This window comes from Anguilla anguilla, chromosome 4 (genome assembly GCF_013347855.1).
Source record: "Anguilla anguilla isolate fAngAng1 chromosome 4, fAngAng1.pri, whole genome shotgun sequence".
NCBI lineage: Eukaryota > Metazoa > Chordata > Actinopteri > Anguilliformes > Anguillidae > Anguilla > Anguilla anguilla.
Genome location: NC_049204.1, coordinates 66131820 through 66151296, shown reverse-complemented (window position 1 = coordinate 66151296; position 19477 = coordinate 66131820). Strand labels below are relative to the sequence as shown.

The following is a 19477-nucleotide window of genomic DNA, read 5'->3' as shown; positions in this document are numbered from 1 at the left end:
TACAATTTACGGCGGAGTTCCCCGATTGCGGTCATTTGCGTCTGAATGACGTGGGTTTGAGGAGAAGGTCTTTGAAAAAGGACGCCCACAGCGAGAGAGCGGAAAGAGCCCAGAGTGAGCATTGGCCCTGTGAAAACGACGCGTCTGCTGCCCTTCTGGCATTAGCGACGGCAAACGGGTCACAAGGCCGTCGCCTGAGATCAGTTCTGCACTTAAAAACAGCGTGCCGGGCTGATTGCTCCGTCACCATTTACGTTACTGCAGGCAAAAGCCGCCGCTGTTTATCCCACTACTACAGCGAGATTTTGATGATTCTTCATTATAATGCTAATCCTTTCCAACAGTGTCCAGGAAGCGCACAGCGTCGTAATTTAAGGGTTAGTTGTGAGTCCTCGATTGGCTAGAGAGTGCGCAGCCCCTTGAATAAGGTCTAAACTGGATGCTGATTGAAAGTAAATCGCAAAAAGCCAGAGGACACAGAGGCTGCCTCCAGGACTGGGGGTTTTGACGCCCATGCACAAACAGGGAAAAAGAAACCACAAAACCCTCCGCAATCTCATCAGCCAGTGGAATGTGTCCTGTGTGAATTAAACCCAATAGAAGAAGCCCATAGACTAACCAGGAAATCACATTCACATCAAAGCTCTCAGTGATGTGTGTTTTATGAGCTGTTGGAAGTCTCTCTCTCTCTCTCTCTCTCTCTCTCTCTCTCTCTCTCCCTCTCTCTCTCTCTCTCTCTTTCCTCTCTCTCTCTCTCTCTCTCTCTCTCTCTTTCCTCTCTCTCTCTCTCTCTCTCTCTCCACTCCCTGATCTGTTCAGCCTGGCCTCTGTCCAACACCACACCTCCTGCTGCTGTGGGCTGAACCAGGAAGTCACTCCCCCTCTCTCTGTCACACAGTTTCAGAGAAACAAAACTGAACTCTGTCAGTGTTAGCAGTAAAATGGCTGAAGGTGGAGTTTTACTGGATCAGGACCAGTTGAGCTGTGCAATCTGTCTGGATCTACTGAAGGATCCGGTGACTATTTCCTGTGGACACAGTTTCTGTTTGGGCTGTATTAAGGACTGCTGGGATCAGGATGATCATACTGGTGTCTACAGCTGTCCCCAGTGCAGAGAGACTTTCGCCCCAAGGCCTGTTTTAAGAAAAAGCACTATGCTGGCTGAAGTGGTGGAGAAACTGAAGAAGACAGGACTCCAAGCTGCTCCTCCTGCTCACTGTTACTCTGGACCTGGAGATGTGGCGTGTGATGTCTGCACTGGGAGAAAGCGCAAAGCTGTCAAGTCCTGTCTGGTGTGTCTGGCGTCTTACTGTGAAACTCACCTCCAGCCTCACTATGAATCTCCTGCCTTTAAGAAACACAAACTGGTCAAAGCCACTGGAAACCTGCAGGAGAACATCTGCTCTCATCATGACAAACTGCTGGAGGTTTACTGTCGTACTGATCAGCAGTGTATCTGTTATCTGTGTACGATGGATGAACACAGAGGCCATGATACAGTCTCAGCTGCAGCAGAAAGGACTGAGAAACAGGTAAGGACTGGAGCTCGTAAACATGACACTCATGCTTTGTTACAGTAAAGGCAGAAATCATTTTAGCTTATAACTACGGTATGTAAAATTAAGACCTGTTATGTTATTGAATTTCTATATATATATATATATATATATATATATATATATATTTATAAGTAAAGTTGAATACATTTGAAAAAATAATTTTAAAAGGCAGTGATTTCCAGGTCTGAACTCCACAGTGATAAAGCAGTAAGAGCAGGAAGTGAACCCAAGTCAGCTCTCTGTGACAGCTCTGTTCACACCCCTCACCCCCCTATTCACTGCCTGAATGGGAATCAACATGGCTGGAGCAGCTAGTTCACTCACACAGTTCAGAAGCTTTACATAAAAGACCAGTTCACTTTCACAAACTGATCTGCAGAATTTCAAATAAGATGATGTTTATTTATTATATTTAGTGTTAAACATAAACATCCCCCACCCCTTTTTCATGACACATGTTGCCCCATCCCAGCACTTTTGGTACTTTGTATTTGTCCTAATACTGTAGCTTATTCTTCTGCCTAGTTGGCTTTGCAGAGGTTAGGTCTGAATAATGTTCACTGTGTGAACTAAACTGTGTTCTTGGCTAGAAATAGCTGTACAAAATAAGTATTGTACCTTACTGAACCTGTGTTTAGCAGTTGTCTATGACCATGAAATGCACTTTTTGTACGTCGCTTTGGATAAAAGCGTCTGCCAAATAAATGTAATGTAATGTAATGTACATAGTGATATTATTTAACAAATGTGAATGCATTGTACTATGATATAATTGAAAAAATACTTGATCAACAGAAGCAGCTGGGGGCGACACAGAGTAAATTCCAGCGGAGAATCCAGGAGAGAGAGAAGGAGCTGCAGGACCTGAGACAGACTGTGCAGTCAATCAAGGTGGGTACTAACCACAGGAGAAGACATCAGCTGGCTACTGGAACAGCGATTTCAGGGATCAGTCAGGGCTCTCCTCCAGTCAGCCAGTGAGGAGCCTAGTGTTGGGCCACTTTCCAACCCTGTGGGGCTCAATCCCACTGAGCCACACTGTGGGGAACAGGCTGTCTGGGGTCCCAGTAAGAGCTGAGTGAAAGGCTTAGTTAAAATGTACAGCCCTCCTTTCTCTGTGTCTCCTAACAGCGCTCTGCACAGGCAGCAGAGGAGGACAGTGAGAGGATCTTTACTGAGCTGATCCGCTCCATTGAGAGAAGGCGCTCTGAGGTGAAAGAGCTGATCAGAGATCAGGAGAAGGCTGCAGTGAGTCGGACTGAAGGACTCCTGGAGCGACTGGAGCAGGAGATTGCTGAGCAGAGGAGGAGAGATGCTGAGCTGGAGCAGCTTTCACACACAGAGGATCACATCCAGTTCCTCCAGGTAACATCACTGGCTCTCTAACTGTCAGCACTATGTACATTGTACATACATGGTGAGGGGTGTTCCTCATTTAGAAAGATCTGTTACTGACATCTACACAAGAATCTGAGTTGAGACTGTTCTCTGTCTGTCTGTCTGTCTGTCTGTCTACAGAGCTGTCAGTCTCTCTGTGTCCCTCCTGGACCTGAAGACTTGCCCAGCATCACTGTCAGTCCACACATCTCTTTTGAGGCTGTGAGAAAATCTGTCTCTGAACTAAAAGAGCAACTGGAGGATTTCTGCAAGGTGGAACTGGTCAAGATTTCTGAATCAGGTTGTTAAAAATTTTAACCCTTAACCAATGATACATTGGAGCAAATATATGGAGTATAATATTCTAAATTCATGTGTTGACATCATCCTTAAATCTCCCCCTGCATATATATATATTTATTTTTTTGTCCTTTTCTCTCACTCTGTTCCTGCAGTGAAAGAAGCCCATACTGTAGAGCCCAGGACCAGAGAGGATTTCTTACAGTGTGAGTGCTCGCTCTGAATCTCTCATCTGAGACACACACACACACACACACACACCAGTCTGCTTGCCATTCTACATCTTGCAGGTGGGGGGGGGGGGGGCAGCTAAATCCAAATTTTATTTGAGGAAAATATGTCCTGGGATTTTCCAGAGCTATCAAACAGAAAATTCAAAATCAAATTTGTGACTGCCTAGATGGCAATATGCACACATATATATTTTTTAGGACTTTTTTTTAGGACTTTAGATTGCAGCTGGATTCATACCGGCAATGTCACTGAGCCCCATGAGCTCATGTATAGTCCTCTACGAGCTACACCCCAAGTAACGCACCCCGTAAAGTGCACATATTTAGAATTTTCTGCAATGAATTTCCTGCCAAAGCTCTACTGCCTTGGCCAGGATAAAAAAACAGGGCAGTCAGACTGACCTTAGGGTCCCGACAGACGGTGGGTTTATGGGAAACTGCAAACCACCACTGCAGATTTGGTCATTAAAGGTACTGGAACTGTGACAACTGAAAACAGGGTTAAGCAGTAACTTAGCAGGCAGGCCAGTGTTAATTACTGAGAGCCTATAACCACTGCCTGAGCTTATTTCATTATTTATTTAAACACACACACACACACACCAGCCTCTCTCTATGAGAAACAATAATATACTGTATCATAGGTAGACTTTAGATAGACCTGTCCTCATATTAAATCTTAACCTTCTCTTCCATCAGATTCCTGTGGGCTCACTCTGGACCCCAACACAGTGAATAAATGCCTCCGTCTCTCTGAGGGGAACAGAGAGGTGACCCGTGTGGGCATGATCCAGTCATATCCTGATCATCCAGAGAGATTTGAGCGCCGGGCCCAAGTGCTGTGCAGAGAGGGTCTGTCTGGACGCTGTTACTGGGAGGCTGAGTGGAGTGGGAATGGGGAGGTTTTTATTGCAGTCTCATATAAAGAGATCAGCAGGAAAGGAGGCATTAATGACTGCACTCTGGGATGGAATAACAAGTCCTGGAGTTTGTGCCGCTCCCCCTCCGGTTACTCTTTCCTGCACAATAATGAGGAAACTGGAATCCCTGTTCCCCCCTCCTCCAGAATAGGAGTGTACCTGGATCACAGGGCAGGAACTCTGTCCTTCTACAGCGTCTCTGACACAATGACCCTCCTGCACAGAGTCCAGACCACATTCACTCAGTCCCTCTATCCTGGGTTTTGGGTTTCTTTTGGATCTTGTGTTAAACTGTGTGATCTGGGATGAGGCAGAGGGATGACTGGCTGTAATTAGAGGTAGAGAAAAACACCGCAGCGAGATTGTGTTCATCTTTTGTATTTATAAAAACTGCAAGGTGCGATTTTGACTTTTTGATTTTGACTCTAACCACCACATTGAATCTTTGTCTCTTCATTCTGGACTATTGTAATTCCACTGGCATGCACTGGTGGAGTCATTAGTATCACAAGCTGTAAATGGCAGCTGGAAAGACAACGCAGCAGGGCCACAGCAACATTCAAGACATGGGACAGCAGTCTCACAACCTCCTTATGGCAAAGAAGAGCGTGTGCATGCGCGTGTTTTGTGATTTCGTTATTTTTATTCTCTGAAGTGTTGGTTTTCATATTGGCCATTCTTTTGTTCTGAAAGATATCTTTTGTTTCGTGTTTTTGGGTGAATAAAAGGCGGTAAGCCAGCACCTCTTGTTGTGTTTTCTGGTCTGTTCACCACGGGAGCAGAGGCCACCCCCAGCCCTTCCTCACAGCATACACCACATTGCCAAAAGTATGTGGACTCCTGACATCCAACAACTCATCCATAATTATGGGTATTGATATGGAGTTGGGTCCACCCTTCACGGCTATAGCAGCCTCCACTCTTCAGGGAAGGCGTTATAATAGACGTTAGAACACTGCTGCAGGGATCTGCTTCCATTCAGCCAGAAGAGCATTAGTGAGGCTGGGCACTGATTGGTCGATTAGGCTTGGCTTGCAGTTGCCCTCCCAACTGATCCAAAAGGTGTTGGACCCTTGAGCAAGGTACTTAACCTGCATTGCTGCAGTGTATATTCAGCTGTATAAATGACTGGATATATACTGGATATACCCAGTGTTACCCAATAAATGGACGCAATGTAACTGCTATGTAATAAATAAAAAATACGCTCTGAATAAGAGCATCTGCTAAATGCTTATATATAACAAATTCCAAATATATACCTTCAAGTACAAAATTATGCTTCTGAGGCAATCCCAACAATCTTCACAATTTCAATCTTAACTCAGATATTCATGCACATATGACAAGGCATTCGTTTTCTATAGAAAGAAAAGTGTTTCCATTATTTCCCCCCTCCCTAACAACGTTCAAACACAGGTATGAGTTCTTTATTAAATCTTTCAAAGTAACAGCAGTATTTTCTTCCTCTTTCCCATAACTGCTCATTTCAAATTTCACAATTGGTTGTTTTTCTCATTACTGCTACTATTCTTTTTTCTTTTCTTTTTTTTAAATTTAATACAATCCTTTTTGGTCGCCTAGGGGCGACATAGCTCAGGAGGTAAGACCGATTGTCTGGCAGTCGGAGGGTTGCTGGTTCAAACCCCGCCCTGGGTGTGTCGAAGTGTCCTTGAGCAAGACACCTAACCCCTAACTGCTCTGGCGAATAAGAGGCATCAATTGTAAAGTGCTTTGGATAAAAGCGCTATATAAATGCAGTACATTTACCATTCTTCAATTAATGCGATGTTATTTTCTTAAGGCGAGGTTCTAGTATAAACCCCATAAGCTTTCCAAACTCTCCAGTACTTTTGATTCTGTAAATTACTTTTGTGCATTTGTTCTTTCTTTGTGCAAACTCTCCAGCACTGTTGATTCTGTAAATTACGTTTTGTGCACTTTTGCGCATTTGTTTTTTCTTTGTGCAAATAATAAATAGATCACAGCTTCAAATCCTACATGTAAAATATATGTATTTATTTAAGAACTTCGATGAGCTTGGAGTTTCTCGGTGGCACAATTCATGGTGCTTGGCCGAAGTCGCGTAGTTTCTCAAAGACTTGTAAATCAAGAAATAATGCGAGTTAGGGTTAAAACAACCTTCTCTCGTTCTCCTCCAGTTGTTCAGGATTTTTTAAGTAAAAGGGGAATCCCCTTCCGTGCAACCTCCTGCTCCCCTGCAACCATAAAAAAGCACTGCTAGCTAACCCCTCAATGTTATTTTCTTCATAGTTTCACGTTTTTTTTTGTTTTTGTTTTTTTTTTTCCCCCCCAAAAACTGTCCCAGTTCCAACTGCTCAGGGTTTTGTCAAGTCAGGCAAGCCAACTGCCCAGGGACCTCCACTCGAACACGCCCCCAGTTATAAAGCCTGCTACCGCCAGCGGTTTTAGGTTGGTCTCGGTCAGTCTGGTGGTCTTGATATTGTGAGTAATACATTGCCTTTTTCACTGCTATAGCAATATGCGTGAATTCATTCAGTTGGTTTTACATGGGTCTATTTTAGCATGAGACAAGACAAATTATCTTTTCCTAGCTTGTTGAACTATGTGTTTATATATAACTGGTGGACTACCTAACAATGTTTAATTTTCCTTTCATTGGCTAATAAACCCGTTGGCTAATAAACGGACGAACCAGAGCGGTATGCAGGAATTTTCCATAATTTTCGTGAACTGAACGATTTTGTATCACACGTCTGTTTAAAGGACGCTGTTACTGTAGTTGTGGTTAGGGATCTTTTGCATATTAAATTACTTATTAAATATGGCATTCTTACATATGAAATATGGCAGTTACTGTTGGTTATAGCCTCGGCACGCCCTCCAAAACGGAACGCAGCATGTCTCAAAGTTTGAAAAATATTCCAAACAATCAGTCATCCTCTATTTATATATCACATTTCATGCACCTTAGTGCAACACAAAGTGCTTCGCAATAAATTAAAAGAACAGATAGGGCCTACATTAAGAACATAATTATTAAAAGAAATTCAACAAAATGTAAAAGAGAGTCTTTCATCTGGAAGGTACATCAGGATTGAGGTATGCGTTCAGGGAACAGTTTAAATGCTCACCCGAGCTACGTGACTATGGTTTGGTAATAAGGTATTATAGTAAGGTGTGACGCCCTTTTTTACCATCCTGTTACGATCGTGTCAAAATTGACCCGTTTCAAGACTTTACTGTCATTGAAAACTTTATTTTTTTGGCATGAAACTTAATTACATCCTCAACACTGTGGGTATGAACGATTGGGAAAAATTGACAGAGACCAATTTGATGTTTCTACAAAGTCAGGACAAAGATTCGGATACAATTTGGTCCAGTTGTGCAGAATTGTGATTGATAATATAGCAGAGTGGAAGCCCGATGAGTTTTCAGCAAGTGACCGATTCCTACTGCGCATTATATATGCGCAGTATGTGTGTGTCTGTGTGTGTAGCTTGCTGGTTTACCTTAGAACAATGCACAGATCAGATTTACGTTTATCTGTAAGGTTTTGCACACACACCAGTTATACCTGACTACAACAACAAGGAGGAGTGGGTGATCATGATAAGCTTAGAGCATTCACTTATTTTGTAGAAAGTTCTGAACTCAGAATTATGAAGAAAGTTAGATTTTTTAAATGATTTTTTATTAAAAATATATTCCTGTATGTGACTGCGAGTGTATCACTGTTGGTAACTGTACAAATTAAACTGTCGCATTCTGGCAAGGTGGACCCAATAAAGTATCATAAGCACACTAATATAGCATGATCTCTTAAAATAAGAATGTGTGGGTCACTTTTGAACAATTATACACATCAGGAAAATATACTTAGGCTTATTGCTTCTTTGAAACTTTTAGTAGGCCTACACCAATTATTTTCAAGTAGGCTACTTAACTAGTAGAAAAAAAGTCACTAGTTCTGACTGGATGTTTAAGTTACTTCTGAGTTTTGTTAACAAAAAAGTGAGTCAGTTCAGTCCCAAAGTTATCAAAGTCAGAGTCTGCTGACAGCTGGTTAGCAGGCTATATAACCCTGGATGCTGAAGCACTTGGTCTCTTTGTTTTTTCATTTTAAAAATTAATTAATTAATTAAATAAAGCTGCTTTAGAACACCCTCGCATTTACAGACTTCTACACGTCGCTAATTTTAAATAAATTTATTATTCTTTCAATCTGCGTCTCCTGGAATCACGTTTCGGCTTTGAGCCGGTCGTTACAAGTATTTTATTCATTTATTTATTTCTATATTGTACGTTCAGCTTAAATTAAAGTTTCATTTCATTAAAAATTGGAATTGACTCTTTTGGTTAAATTTGTAATACATGGGTTCAATGAATGAGCTGAAACGTTAAAGTTGTGAATTTGTTCAAGTCACCAAGACAAACAAAATATCCGGAAAGTGAAAATATATTAAGAAGAGATGGTCAGTGTTCAGAGGTTGCTGATATATAATTAATTTTTTAATGGCATTGAAGGAGAAAGTGACACACAGTCAGTTTGCTACGCTTGGGAAGCATGTGCGTATAATTACAGGTGTGGGTGTGGGCAGCAGTTGACCCACCATTTAAACCTGCTGTGTCATCAGTTAGGTTAACAATGTTTGAACAGTTTATATAAACCCCATTGAGGTTTGTTCACACTTCCAGATTTAATGACCATTGCGACCGCCATTGCGTTATTTCAGTCTCAGTTGTGAGTAAAGCGGTTGTCTATAATGCAGTTGCCTGTCTGATGCAGTTGCCTGCGTGTGGCCTAAATTTTGCGAACATGCAGATTAAATCTGAAGCAGTTGGTGGGGCAATATGGAGAAAAGGCCCAACATGGACGGCTTCACCACATGCATGTAGAGGGCAGAGTAGCGGTGTGTCATTATAAAGTGTTACTCAGGCTTTAACACAGAAACACCTTTACATGCAGGTGTCCTCACTTGGAAGCTGTCATGGGAGAAATGACTCATGTGGCCAACGCCTCTGGCGGACCCCTGCAAGTGTACTACAGCACTGACAAGATGACTCTGGAGGAGATCGAGATCGTCTACGGGACTAAAGCTGGTGGCTCCAAGTCTGAGGGTCTGAGCTTATCAGTGTCCGCAGAAACCAGGATGCGAATGAAACGCGACACCCGCATCCGCTACATACGCATCCCGACCCGGGACTTCGGCAAGATCCTGGGTGAGGGAAACATCTATGTCACCGTGTTCGTGGAGAACTGCTCCTATGATGACTGCAGGATGATCTCCCAGAACTTCTTCATCCCCAGCGACAGGTCCTTCATCGTCACCGCAAACCACAACATCAAGTTCCAGAAGTATGGAGCCAACATTTGGGAGGACGAGGGCGGCTACAACCACTGGAAATAGCATTCCACAGGCCGTCGCCAAATGGCTTCATTTTGAATTTGAAGAATGGTGTAAATGTTTTAAAAACCTTTCGAGAAGTTTAAAAACAAATAAATTCAGTTTATTTCATGCTGTCGTTTTTGATGTCATATCCCTGCATTACATTACATATTATTTGGTAGACACTTTTATCCAAAGCAACGTGCAAGATTACCGAAGATGATAGCAGTACCCGATCTTGTGTGGAAATGGTGCTTGGTGCATCTCCTTGCTTTAATGGTATTACTATGCAGAAAAACACGGAGCAATTCCCAGTAGAGCCCTGCAGGGGGGGTTGTTAGGATTTCATCTCCCACAGTTCGTAGTTCTAGTGCTGCTGCTCCACACTTCTTGAGTCTTCTTTTGATTTATTTATTTTTTCCTGCTGCAGTGCAATGAAATATACTCTTATATACTATATATATATATAATATATACTATATATTAAATAATATACTCATTTTTTTAGCTTCACTTCCTGGTTTTTGTGAGTTCAAGCACCACCTTTCTCAATTTCCTACATCCTGAATAGTGTCATTGGGAAAATGGTCTACACATTTTATACATATATTGTGGCAGGCGCATGGGTGTGGGGTTTCCACATCACCAATTCAAATGGGAAATGGACCGCATTTACATAGCGCTTTTATCCAAAGCGCTTTACAATTGATGCCTCTCATTCACCAGGGTTAGGTGTCTTGCTCAGGGACACTTTGATACGCCTAGGGCAGGGGATCGATTTCGGCAACCCTCCGACTGCCAGACAACTGCTCTTACCTCCTGAGCTATGTCGCCCCTCAATAACCAAACATGCACACGAAACAACTAGAATGCAATTGGGGTATTTATTAGGGAAATTTACACACCGAGGGAAAGGGGGGGGTGGGGAGAGATTTACACACAGAGGGAAAGGGGGGGAGGGAGATTTACACACAGAGGGAAAGGGGGGGGGGGGGATTCAGCAACCAATTCACAGTCCACAATCCGTTCTCGTTGTCCTTTTTCTGCTATCCAGGGATAATCCAAAAATCGGGTCCTCAGCCAGACAGTTCGGTACACAGCGGGGTTAATCAGACAGTCCAGGTCACGACGGGTAATCACACAGATAATCCCTACGCGTTCTCTCACTCTCACTCTCACTCTCACTCTCACTCTCACTCTCACTCTCACTCTCACGCTCACTCTCACTCTCACTCTCACTCTCACTGTCACTCTCACTCTCACTCTCACTCTCACGCTCACTCTCACTCTCACGCTCACGCTCACGCTCACGCTCACGCTCACGCTCACTCTCACTCTCCGCAACACGCGTTTCCCTCTGGGTACTTTGCGCCATTTGTGCAACCCGCTTCCTCTTTCATCCCCATGCTACTCACGTGCTTAATGAAGCCCAGGCTTGCCTCCTTGGGGCAGGAAGTCCATATAAGGCTCGGGGGTGGAGCCAGGGGGCTGCAAGATATCTGCCCTCAATCACCACTCCCCTCACCTCTCCCTGCCCTCTGCCACAATGTATATATATATATATATACACACGCATACAATAGGTTACCCACGAACATTACATTCTATATGAAGTATATTAACCTTGTTATTTATAAAAGATAATGTATTATATACCGAATATAAAGTCACATCACTTCGCATGTAGATTCTCATAAATATACGTTGTTATGAAACCAGTCCAATGCGAACTGTTTTATTGGAATTTGTGTACTGCCACTTGCAAGGAACTAGAGGTGTATCTAAAACAGAATACCGTATTTGGAAATGCACAGATAATGCCTTCCTTCCAAAACCTGACCAGCGATATTGGGAAAATGATGAGAAGATGAGATTTGGGGGGGGAAAAAAACTAAATTTGAAATAAAATGAATGACTGGTAATTTGTTGACACTTTAATGTATTTCTTCACAGAGCAGGAAGTAGACTGTGAAATATTCCATATGTCTTACTGAAAAGGACAATAACAATAAACTGGTGTGCTGGTACACTCCCACTCTCTGTGTGCTGTGGCTTGCCCCCATTACCAAACCTCAGGTATGAAACAGGTACGAGCAGACAGATCACGCCTTCATTTCTACAAAACCTGCTGCTGTCATCCTGGCCTCAGTCCAGCACCACACCTCCTGCAGCTGTGGGGAGAATCAGGAAATCACTTCCCTACTCTCTCTGTCACACAGTTTCAGTGAAATGAAACTTAACTTTGTCTCTGTCAGCGTGAGCTGTACAATAGCAGGGGCCAGTATCTAAGTGGAAATATTTCTTGCTCTTTCTCACATGGATTTAGAGAAACTAAACAACATCCTGAACTAAAACTAATATCTATCAGTGTGAGCAGTAAAATGGCTGAGGCCAGTATCTCAGTGGATCAGGACCAGTTCAGCTGTGCGATCTGTCTGGATCTGCTGAAGGATCCGGTGACTATTCCCTGTGGACACAGTTTCTGTATGGGCTGTATTAAGGGTTGCTGGGATCAGGATGATCATACTGGTGTCTACAGCTGTCCCCAGTGCAGAGAGAACTTCACCCCAAGGCCTGTTTTAAGAAAAAACATCATGTTTGCTGAAGTGGTGGAGAAACTGAAGAAGACGGGACTTCAAGCTGCTCCTCCTGCTCACTGTTACGCTGGACCTGGAGACGTGGCGTGTGATGTCTGCACTGGGAGAAAGCGCAAAGCCGTCAAGTCCTGTCTGGTGTGTCTGGCCTCTTACTGCGAAATTCACCTCCAACCTCACTGTGAATCTCCTGCCTTTAAGAAGCACAAACTGGTCAAAGCCACTGGAAACCTGCAGGAGAAGATCTGCTCTCATCATGACAAACTGCTGGAGGTTTACTGTCGTACTGATCAGCAGTGTATCTGTTATCTGTGTACGATGGATGAACACAGAGGCCATGATACAGTCTCAGCTGCAGCAGAAAGGACTGAGAAACAGGTAAGGACTGGAGCTCGTAAACATGACACTAATGCTGTGTTACAGTAAAGGCAGAAATCATCAAGTAAAGTTGAATACATTTGAAAAAATAATTTTAAAAGGCAGTGATTTCCAGGTCTGAAGTCCACAGTGATAAAGCAGTAAGAGCAGGAAGTGAACCCAAGTCAGCTCTGTGACAGCTCTGTTCACACCCCTCACCCCCCTATTCACTCCGTGAATGGGAATCAACATGGCTGGAGCAGCTGGTTCACTCACACAGTTTAGAAGCTTTACATAAAAGACCAGTTCACTTTTACATACTGATCTGCAGAATGTCAAATAAGATGATGCTTATTTATTATATTTAGTGTTAAACATAGTAATATTATTTAACAAATGTGAATGCATTGTTCTATAATATAATTGAAAAAATACTTGATCAACAGAAGCAGCTGGGGGTGACACAAAGTAAATTCCATCAGAGAATCCAGGAGAAAGAGAAGGAGCTGCAGGATCTGAGACAGGCTGTGCAGTCAATCAAGGTGGGTACTGGCCAGAGGAGAAGACAACAGCTGGCTGCTGGAAGAGCCATTTCAGGTCTCAGTCAGGGCTCTCCTCCAGTCAGCCAGTGAGGAGCCCAGTGTTGGGCCACTTTCCAGCCCTGTGGGGCTCAATCCCACTGAGCCACACTGTGGGAAACAGGCTGTCTGAGGTCCCAGTAAGAGCTGAGTGAAAGGCCAAGTTAAAATGTACAGCCCCCCTCTCTCTGTCTCCTGACAGCGCTCTGCACAGGCAGCAGTGGAGGACAGCGAGAGGATCTTTACTGAGCTGATCCGCACCATTGAGAGAAGGCACTCTGAGGTGAAAGAGCTGATCAGAGATCAGGAGAAGGCTGCAGTGAGTCGGACTGAAGGACTCCTGGAGCGACTGGAGCAGGAGATTTCTGAGCTGAGGAGGAGAGATGCTGAGCTGGAGCAGCTTTCACACACAGAGGATCACATCCAGTTCCTCCAGGTAACATCACTGGCTCTCTAACTGTCAGCACTATGTACATTGTACATACATGGTGAGGGGTGTTCCTCATTTAGAAAGATCTGTTACTAACATCTACACAAGAATCTGAGTTGAGACTGTTCTCTGTCTGTCTGTCTGTCTGTCCGTCTGTCTACAGAGCTGTCAGTCTCTCTGTGTCCCTCCTGGACCTGAAGACTTGCCCAGCATCACTGTCAGTCCACACATCTCTTTTGAGGCTGTGAGAAAATCTGTCTCTGAACTAAAAGAGCAACTGGAGGATTTCTGCAAGGTGGAACTGGTCAAAATGTCTGAATCAGGTTGTTAAATTTTTTTAACCCTTAACCAATGATACATTGGAGCAAATATATGGAGTATAATATTCTAAATCCATGTGTCGACATCATCCTTAAATCTCCCCCTGCATATATACATACTTATTTTTTTGTCCTTTTCTTTCACTCTGTTCTTAAAAGAAAGTCCAGTGAAAGAAGTCCATTCTGTAGAGCCCAGGACCAGAGAGGATTTCTTACAGTGTGAGTGCTGAGACACACACACACTAGTCTGCTTGCCATTCTACATCTTGCAGGTGGGGGGTGGGGGTGGGGGTGGGGGTGGGTGTGGGGGCGCAGCTAAATCCAAATTTTATTTGAGGAAAATATGTCCTGGGATTTTCCAGAGCCATCAAACAGAAAATTCAAAAATCAAATTTGTGACTGCCATATGCACACATATATATATTTTTAGGACTTTTTTTTAGGACTTTAGATTGCAGCTGGATTCAAACCGGCAATGTCACTGAGCCCCATGAGCTCATGTATAGTCCTCTACGAGCTACACCCCAAGTAACGCACCCCGTAAAGTGCACATATTTACAATTTTCTGCGATGAATTTCCTGCCAAATCTCTACTGCCGTGGCCAGGATAAAAAAACAGGGCCGTCAGACTGACCTTAGTGTCCTGACGGACGGTGGGTTTATGGGAAACTGCAAACCACCACTGCAGATTTGGTCATTAAAGGTACTGGAACTGTGACAACTGAAAACAGGGTTAAGCAGTAACTTAGCAGGCAGGCCAGTGTTAATTACTGAGAGCCAAAAACCACTGCCTGAGCTTATTTCATTATTTATTTAAACACACACACACACACACACGCACACACACACCAGCCTCTCTCTATGAGAAACAATAATATACTGTATCATAGGTAGACTTTAGATAGACCCGTCTTCATTAAATCTTAACCTTCTCCTCCATCAGATTCCTGTCAGCTCACACTGGACCCCAACACAGTGAATCAATACCTCCGTCTGTCTGAGGGGAACAGAAAGGTGACCCGTGTGGAAGAGATCCAGTCATATCCTGATCATCCAGAGAGATTTGAATACTGGGCCCAAGTGCTGTGCAGAGAGGGTTTGTCTGGACGCTGTTACTGGGAGGCTGAGTGGAGTGGGGAAGAGGTTTCTATAGCAGTATCATATAAAGTGATCAGCAGGAAAGGAGGCCGTAATGACAGTGCTCTGGGAGGTAATAACAAGTCCTGGAGTTTGCGCCGCTCTTACGGCGGTTATTATTTCTGGCACAATAATAAGTACACTAAAATCCCTGTTCCCCGCTCCTCCAGAATAGGAGTGTACCTGGATCACAGGGCAGGAACTCTGTCCTTCTACAGCGTCTCTGACACAATGACCCTCCTGCACAGAGTCCAGACCACATTCACTCAGCCCCTCTATCCTGTGTTTTGGGTTTATACTTTTGGATCCTCTGTAAAACTGTGTGATCTGGGATGAGGCAGAGGGAAGATCAGATGTAATCAGTGAGAGAAAAACACTGCAGTGAAATAGATGTAAATAAAATATTACATTTCAGGGTCTGTTGAGGGGCTCAAACATTGGGAACATTAATTTAACAGCAGGCGCAACATTTTTTAAAAGTGTTTTTTTAGAGAATTTTTTATTTGAACATCATATAAAATAAGAAAAATAAAAACTGAAGAGAGGTAAAGATGGAATAAGACGGTAAATATGTGGGTTTAGAAAATAGGATCCTCTGCTTTCATTTCTGCTTCTTCCACATGGGAATTTTATGAATGCTTTGTAATGATCACACTGTTTGTAGAAAGTCCTTCTGTAGTTTATGTTCAGGTGTCCTTTGTACCAATGTGACGCTGGCTGGCCTTAAAATAGGATGGGTTATTGTCATGTCTTTAAGAAGCTGATTTCAGTACAGAGTAGAAGTGCTGTGATTCAAATAAGTTATAAATGTATCATGTATGTTTTGTTGGGCGTTGTTCTGTAAGACTTTTCGACCTTCAATAAAAACTCCTTTACAAACCCTGCTCTGCCCAGACCACATTCTCTGAGGGGAGAGAGAGAAATTTATCATTCATTCTCAGAGTCTCTCTTCCCTGGCTTTTTAGTGAGGTAAGAAACGTATGTTTTATTTTCTCCCCTCTTACTTAAATTTGTGGGACAGCTCGGCGGCAGAGGTGTGAAGAGAAAATTTTATTTTGTGGAGGGGACTAGAGGAAGGAAGAGAAGCATAAATTAGGCACAGGGCTTGGGGGGGGGCCGCTGGGGGAGGGTGGAATGAAAAGCAGGGCTTTGGCCTCTGTGAGTCTCCCGTCATATTCTTCCCCTCATACAGGAAGTACCTCACCTCCGCACCCCCTCATACAGGAAGTACCTCACCTCTGCACCCTCTCATACAGGAAGTACCTCACCTCCGCACCCCCTCATACAGGAAGTACCTCACATCCGCACCCCCTCATACAGGAAGTGCCTCACCTCCGCTCCCCCTCATACAGGAAGTACCTCACATCCGCACCCCCTCATACAGGAAGTGCCTCACCTCCGCTCCCCCTCATACAGGAAGTGCCTCACCTCCGCACCCCCTCATACAGGAAGTGCCTCACCACCGCTCCCCTGCAGCCGAAGTGCGTAGGTAATGACACGAGAACGTGCCTAAATGTGTTCGTGCCGCACCAGAACACGGCCGCCATCTTCAGTCTCACACCGGAGACGGCACAGGACCGTTTACACTCTTACTGCTGCTCAGGAGGGTCATAAGCGTTCCCACGCCCGCCTGTCCTACTGCTACTTCGTCTTCTTGTCCTGCTCGGTATCCCTAAAGGCTGCTTCATACTTTCCGCATTCTGCGTCCGCGGACAGCTGCGGGCTTGTACCGGTCGCGCGGACGAGCACGCGTTTCCACTCATACTACAGCTGAGGGTCCGCGTTCCACGCATTTCCCGATCCACACTCCATTCCAGTTGGTGGCGGTAACGCATCATAACATCGTTTGCCAACCGCCTTAAAAACCAAGAAGAAAAAGAAGCAGGAGCACGCGCATTAGGGGAAAAAATTGCATTTTCATCTCTCCCAAGCATTTGCGCGATTTCTCGCCAGGAGTTCAACGCTATTTGGCAGTCTTTGTATTCTTTCAAAGACTAATTATATTAATCTGGGTAACGGCAGATCTCCTCACACCGCCTCTCTTCAGAACAAGCATCCATTTTGTTATTCGCGTGGTCACAGATTTTGGGCTGCGCGCGGACGCTCGCGGACGTGGGCGGATGACGACATTCACGTCACGCGGACCAAAGCGGACCCTCGCGGACACGCGGACGCGGAAAGCATGAAGCGGCCTGAAAGAACAACGGCGTGCGGCTCCTGCAGTGACACAGTTTCACCACCAGAGGGACCAAAGCAGCTGCAGCCACTGAGCACGCCGGGTCCCCATTGTTTTAACGGTTCTGCTCGGGAGGGGAGGAACTGGACAGGACACAGCGAGCCTTTTCACAGAGCTCAGCTCTGTATTGGTAACCGTCATCAAATGGTTTCATTTTAAATTGTAGAATGGTGTAAATGTTTTAGAAACTTTTGAGAGGTTTTCTTCCTTAAAAAACAAATAAATTCAATTTAATTCATGCTGTTGTTATTGATGTCATATCCCTGCATTACACTGCATTTTATTTGGCAGACACTTTTATCCAAAGCAACGTGCAATAAGTGAATACCGGGGAGTTGATAGAACAAATCGAGAACACAGGTCAGATAAGGTGCAATTCTCATGAAGTCAGTTATCCATAGTCGCGAACATCAAGTCTAGTTTGCACAGTAAGTATAAGCCAAGTCTGTAAAGTTATGGCAAGTCATAAACTAGAGGTGAGGCATGATTACAAGAGACGTGTTAAAGAGCCACATCAAGACGAACATATAAGTTCAACACACAATTGCTAGATGAAGATACAAGTGCAACATGAAAGTGCTAGAAGAATCCAGACACAAATGATATGTGAGTGATTCTGGATTGGGGCAAACCTGCGATGAAGTAGTAGTAGTAGTAGTATTTTTTATTCAGTCATCACACACAACACAATAAATATAAACAGTCTAGACAGTATAAACAATTCAACAATCTATGTATTAGGTAGTGACTGAAAAGGCACAGGCAGAAGCATAATGCTTATATATGCCTATCCTACATTCTTTTCAATTTAAGCTACCCTCCAAAAATAAACATAATAACAAAAATAAAAATCACTCACAATTGTAACCCTCAAAAATAACTTTATAAATCATTCTTTTGAAAACCAAATGCGAATTACACATTCTTACATTTTTATTAGCATTATTCCATAATTTAACCCCAAAGTGCTAGAAGAATCCAGATACAAACGATATGTGAGTGATTCTGGATTGGGGGCAAACCTGCGAAGAAGTAGTGTCAGAGTTGGCCAAGGGAGAGTCTGAATAGATGTGTCTTCAGACCGTGGCGTCCTCTTAGCCTGCCCTGTTCACAGTAGCACTCCCGGAGGACAGTCAGGGATATTCGCCGCACTGGGCCCAGGAGCGTCCCCCTGCTGCACTGGGCCCAGGACCGTCCCGCGGCTGCACTGGGCCCAGGACCGTCCCGCGGCTGCACTGGGCCCAGGAGCATCCCCCTGCTGCACTGGGCCCAGGAGCGTCCCCCTGCTGCAGTGGGTCCAGGAGCGTCCCCCGGGTGCACTGGGCCCAGGACCGTCCCCCTGCTGCACTGGGCCCAGGAGCGTCCCCCTGCTGCACTGGGCCCAGGACCGTCCCCCTGCTGCACTGGGCACAGGAGCGTCCCCCTGCTGCAGTGGGCACAGGAGCGTCCCCCTGCTGCACTGGGTCCAGGCACATCCCGCGGCTGCAGTGGCTGCTCCCATGTAGAGTCTTGTGCCATTGTTAGGCTGGTCTAACTAATCTCTCTCTCCGTCTCCGTATTTTCGAACAGCACGCTAAAGAGCGCATAAACAGAGAGTCTGACTGAGAACGAACGCCTGAGTCAGTCCAGACTGAGAGCTGTGAGCAGCCGTGCAGTGAGAGAGACTGAGTGTTTCACGAGCTGGTGAAAGTCTGCTCTCTCTCTTCACTCCCTGATCTGCTCAGCCTGGCCTGACTCCAACACCACACCTCCTGCAGCTGTGGGCTGAACCAGGAAGTCACGCCCACTCTCTTTGTCACGCAGTTTCAGAGAAACGAAACTTAACTCTGTCTCTGTTAGTGTGAGCAGTAAAATGGCTGAAGGTGGAGGTTTACTGGATCAGGACCAGTTCAGCTGTACGATTTGTCTGGATCTGCTGAAGGATCCGGTGACTACTGCCTGTGGACACAGTTTCTGTTTGGGCTGTATTAAGGGCTGCTGGGATCAGGATGATCATACTGGTGTCTACAGCTGTCCCCAGTGCAGAGACTTTCACCCCAAGGCCTGTTTTAAGAAAAAGCA

The 19477-nt window shown here is 44.6% G+C and overlaps 2 protein-coding genes across 2 annotated transcripts in view; both read left to right on the top strand.

The window, feature by feature from the left end:
* Window positions 1–19477, top strand: part of LOC118225974 (E3 ubiquitin/ISG15 ligase TRIM25-like) — a 487938-nt gene that overhangs the window by 53828 nt on the left and 414633 nt on the right. The gene's annotated exons all lie outside the window — the stretch shown is intronic.
* LOC118225114 lies at window positions 77–16062 on the top strand. The gene is made up of 14 exons (XM_035413155.1): window positions 77–1532; window positions 2355–2450; window positions 2691–2924; window positions 3078–3237; window positions 3392–3442; window positions 4169–4697; window positions 9344–9733; window positions 11841–11851; window positions 12012–12736; window positions 13162–13257; window positions 13496–13729; window positions 13887–14046; window positions 14203–14262; window positions 14987–16062. Exons 1-14 carry the CDS (start codon window positions 942–944, stop codon window positions 15514–15516), a joined length of 3867 nt encoding a protein of 1288 aa, XP_035269046.1. The 5' UTR covers window positions 77–941; the 3' UTR covers window positions 15517–16062.

Coding starts and splice junctions, on each gene's coding strand:
- LOC118225114 (XM_035413155.1), top strand. CDS start 942: ATGGCTGAAGGTGGAGTTTTACTGGATCAGGACCAGTTGAGCTGTGCA. Junction 12,737..13,161: donor CAGAAAGGACTGAGAAACAG/GTAAGGACTGGA, acceptor CTTGATCAACAG/AAGCAGCTGGGGGTGACACA. Junction 13,258..13,495: donor AGGCTGTGCAGTCAATCAAG/GTGGGTACTGGC, acceptor GTCTCCTGACAG/CGCTCTGCACAGGCAGCAGT.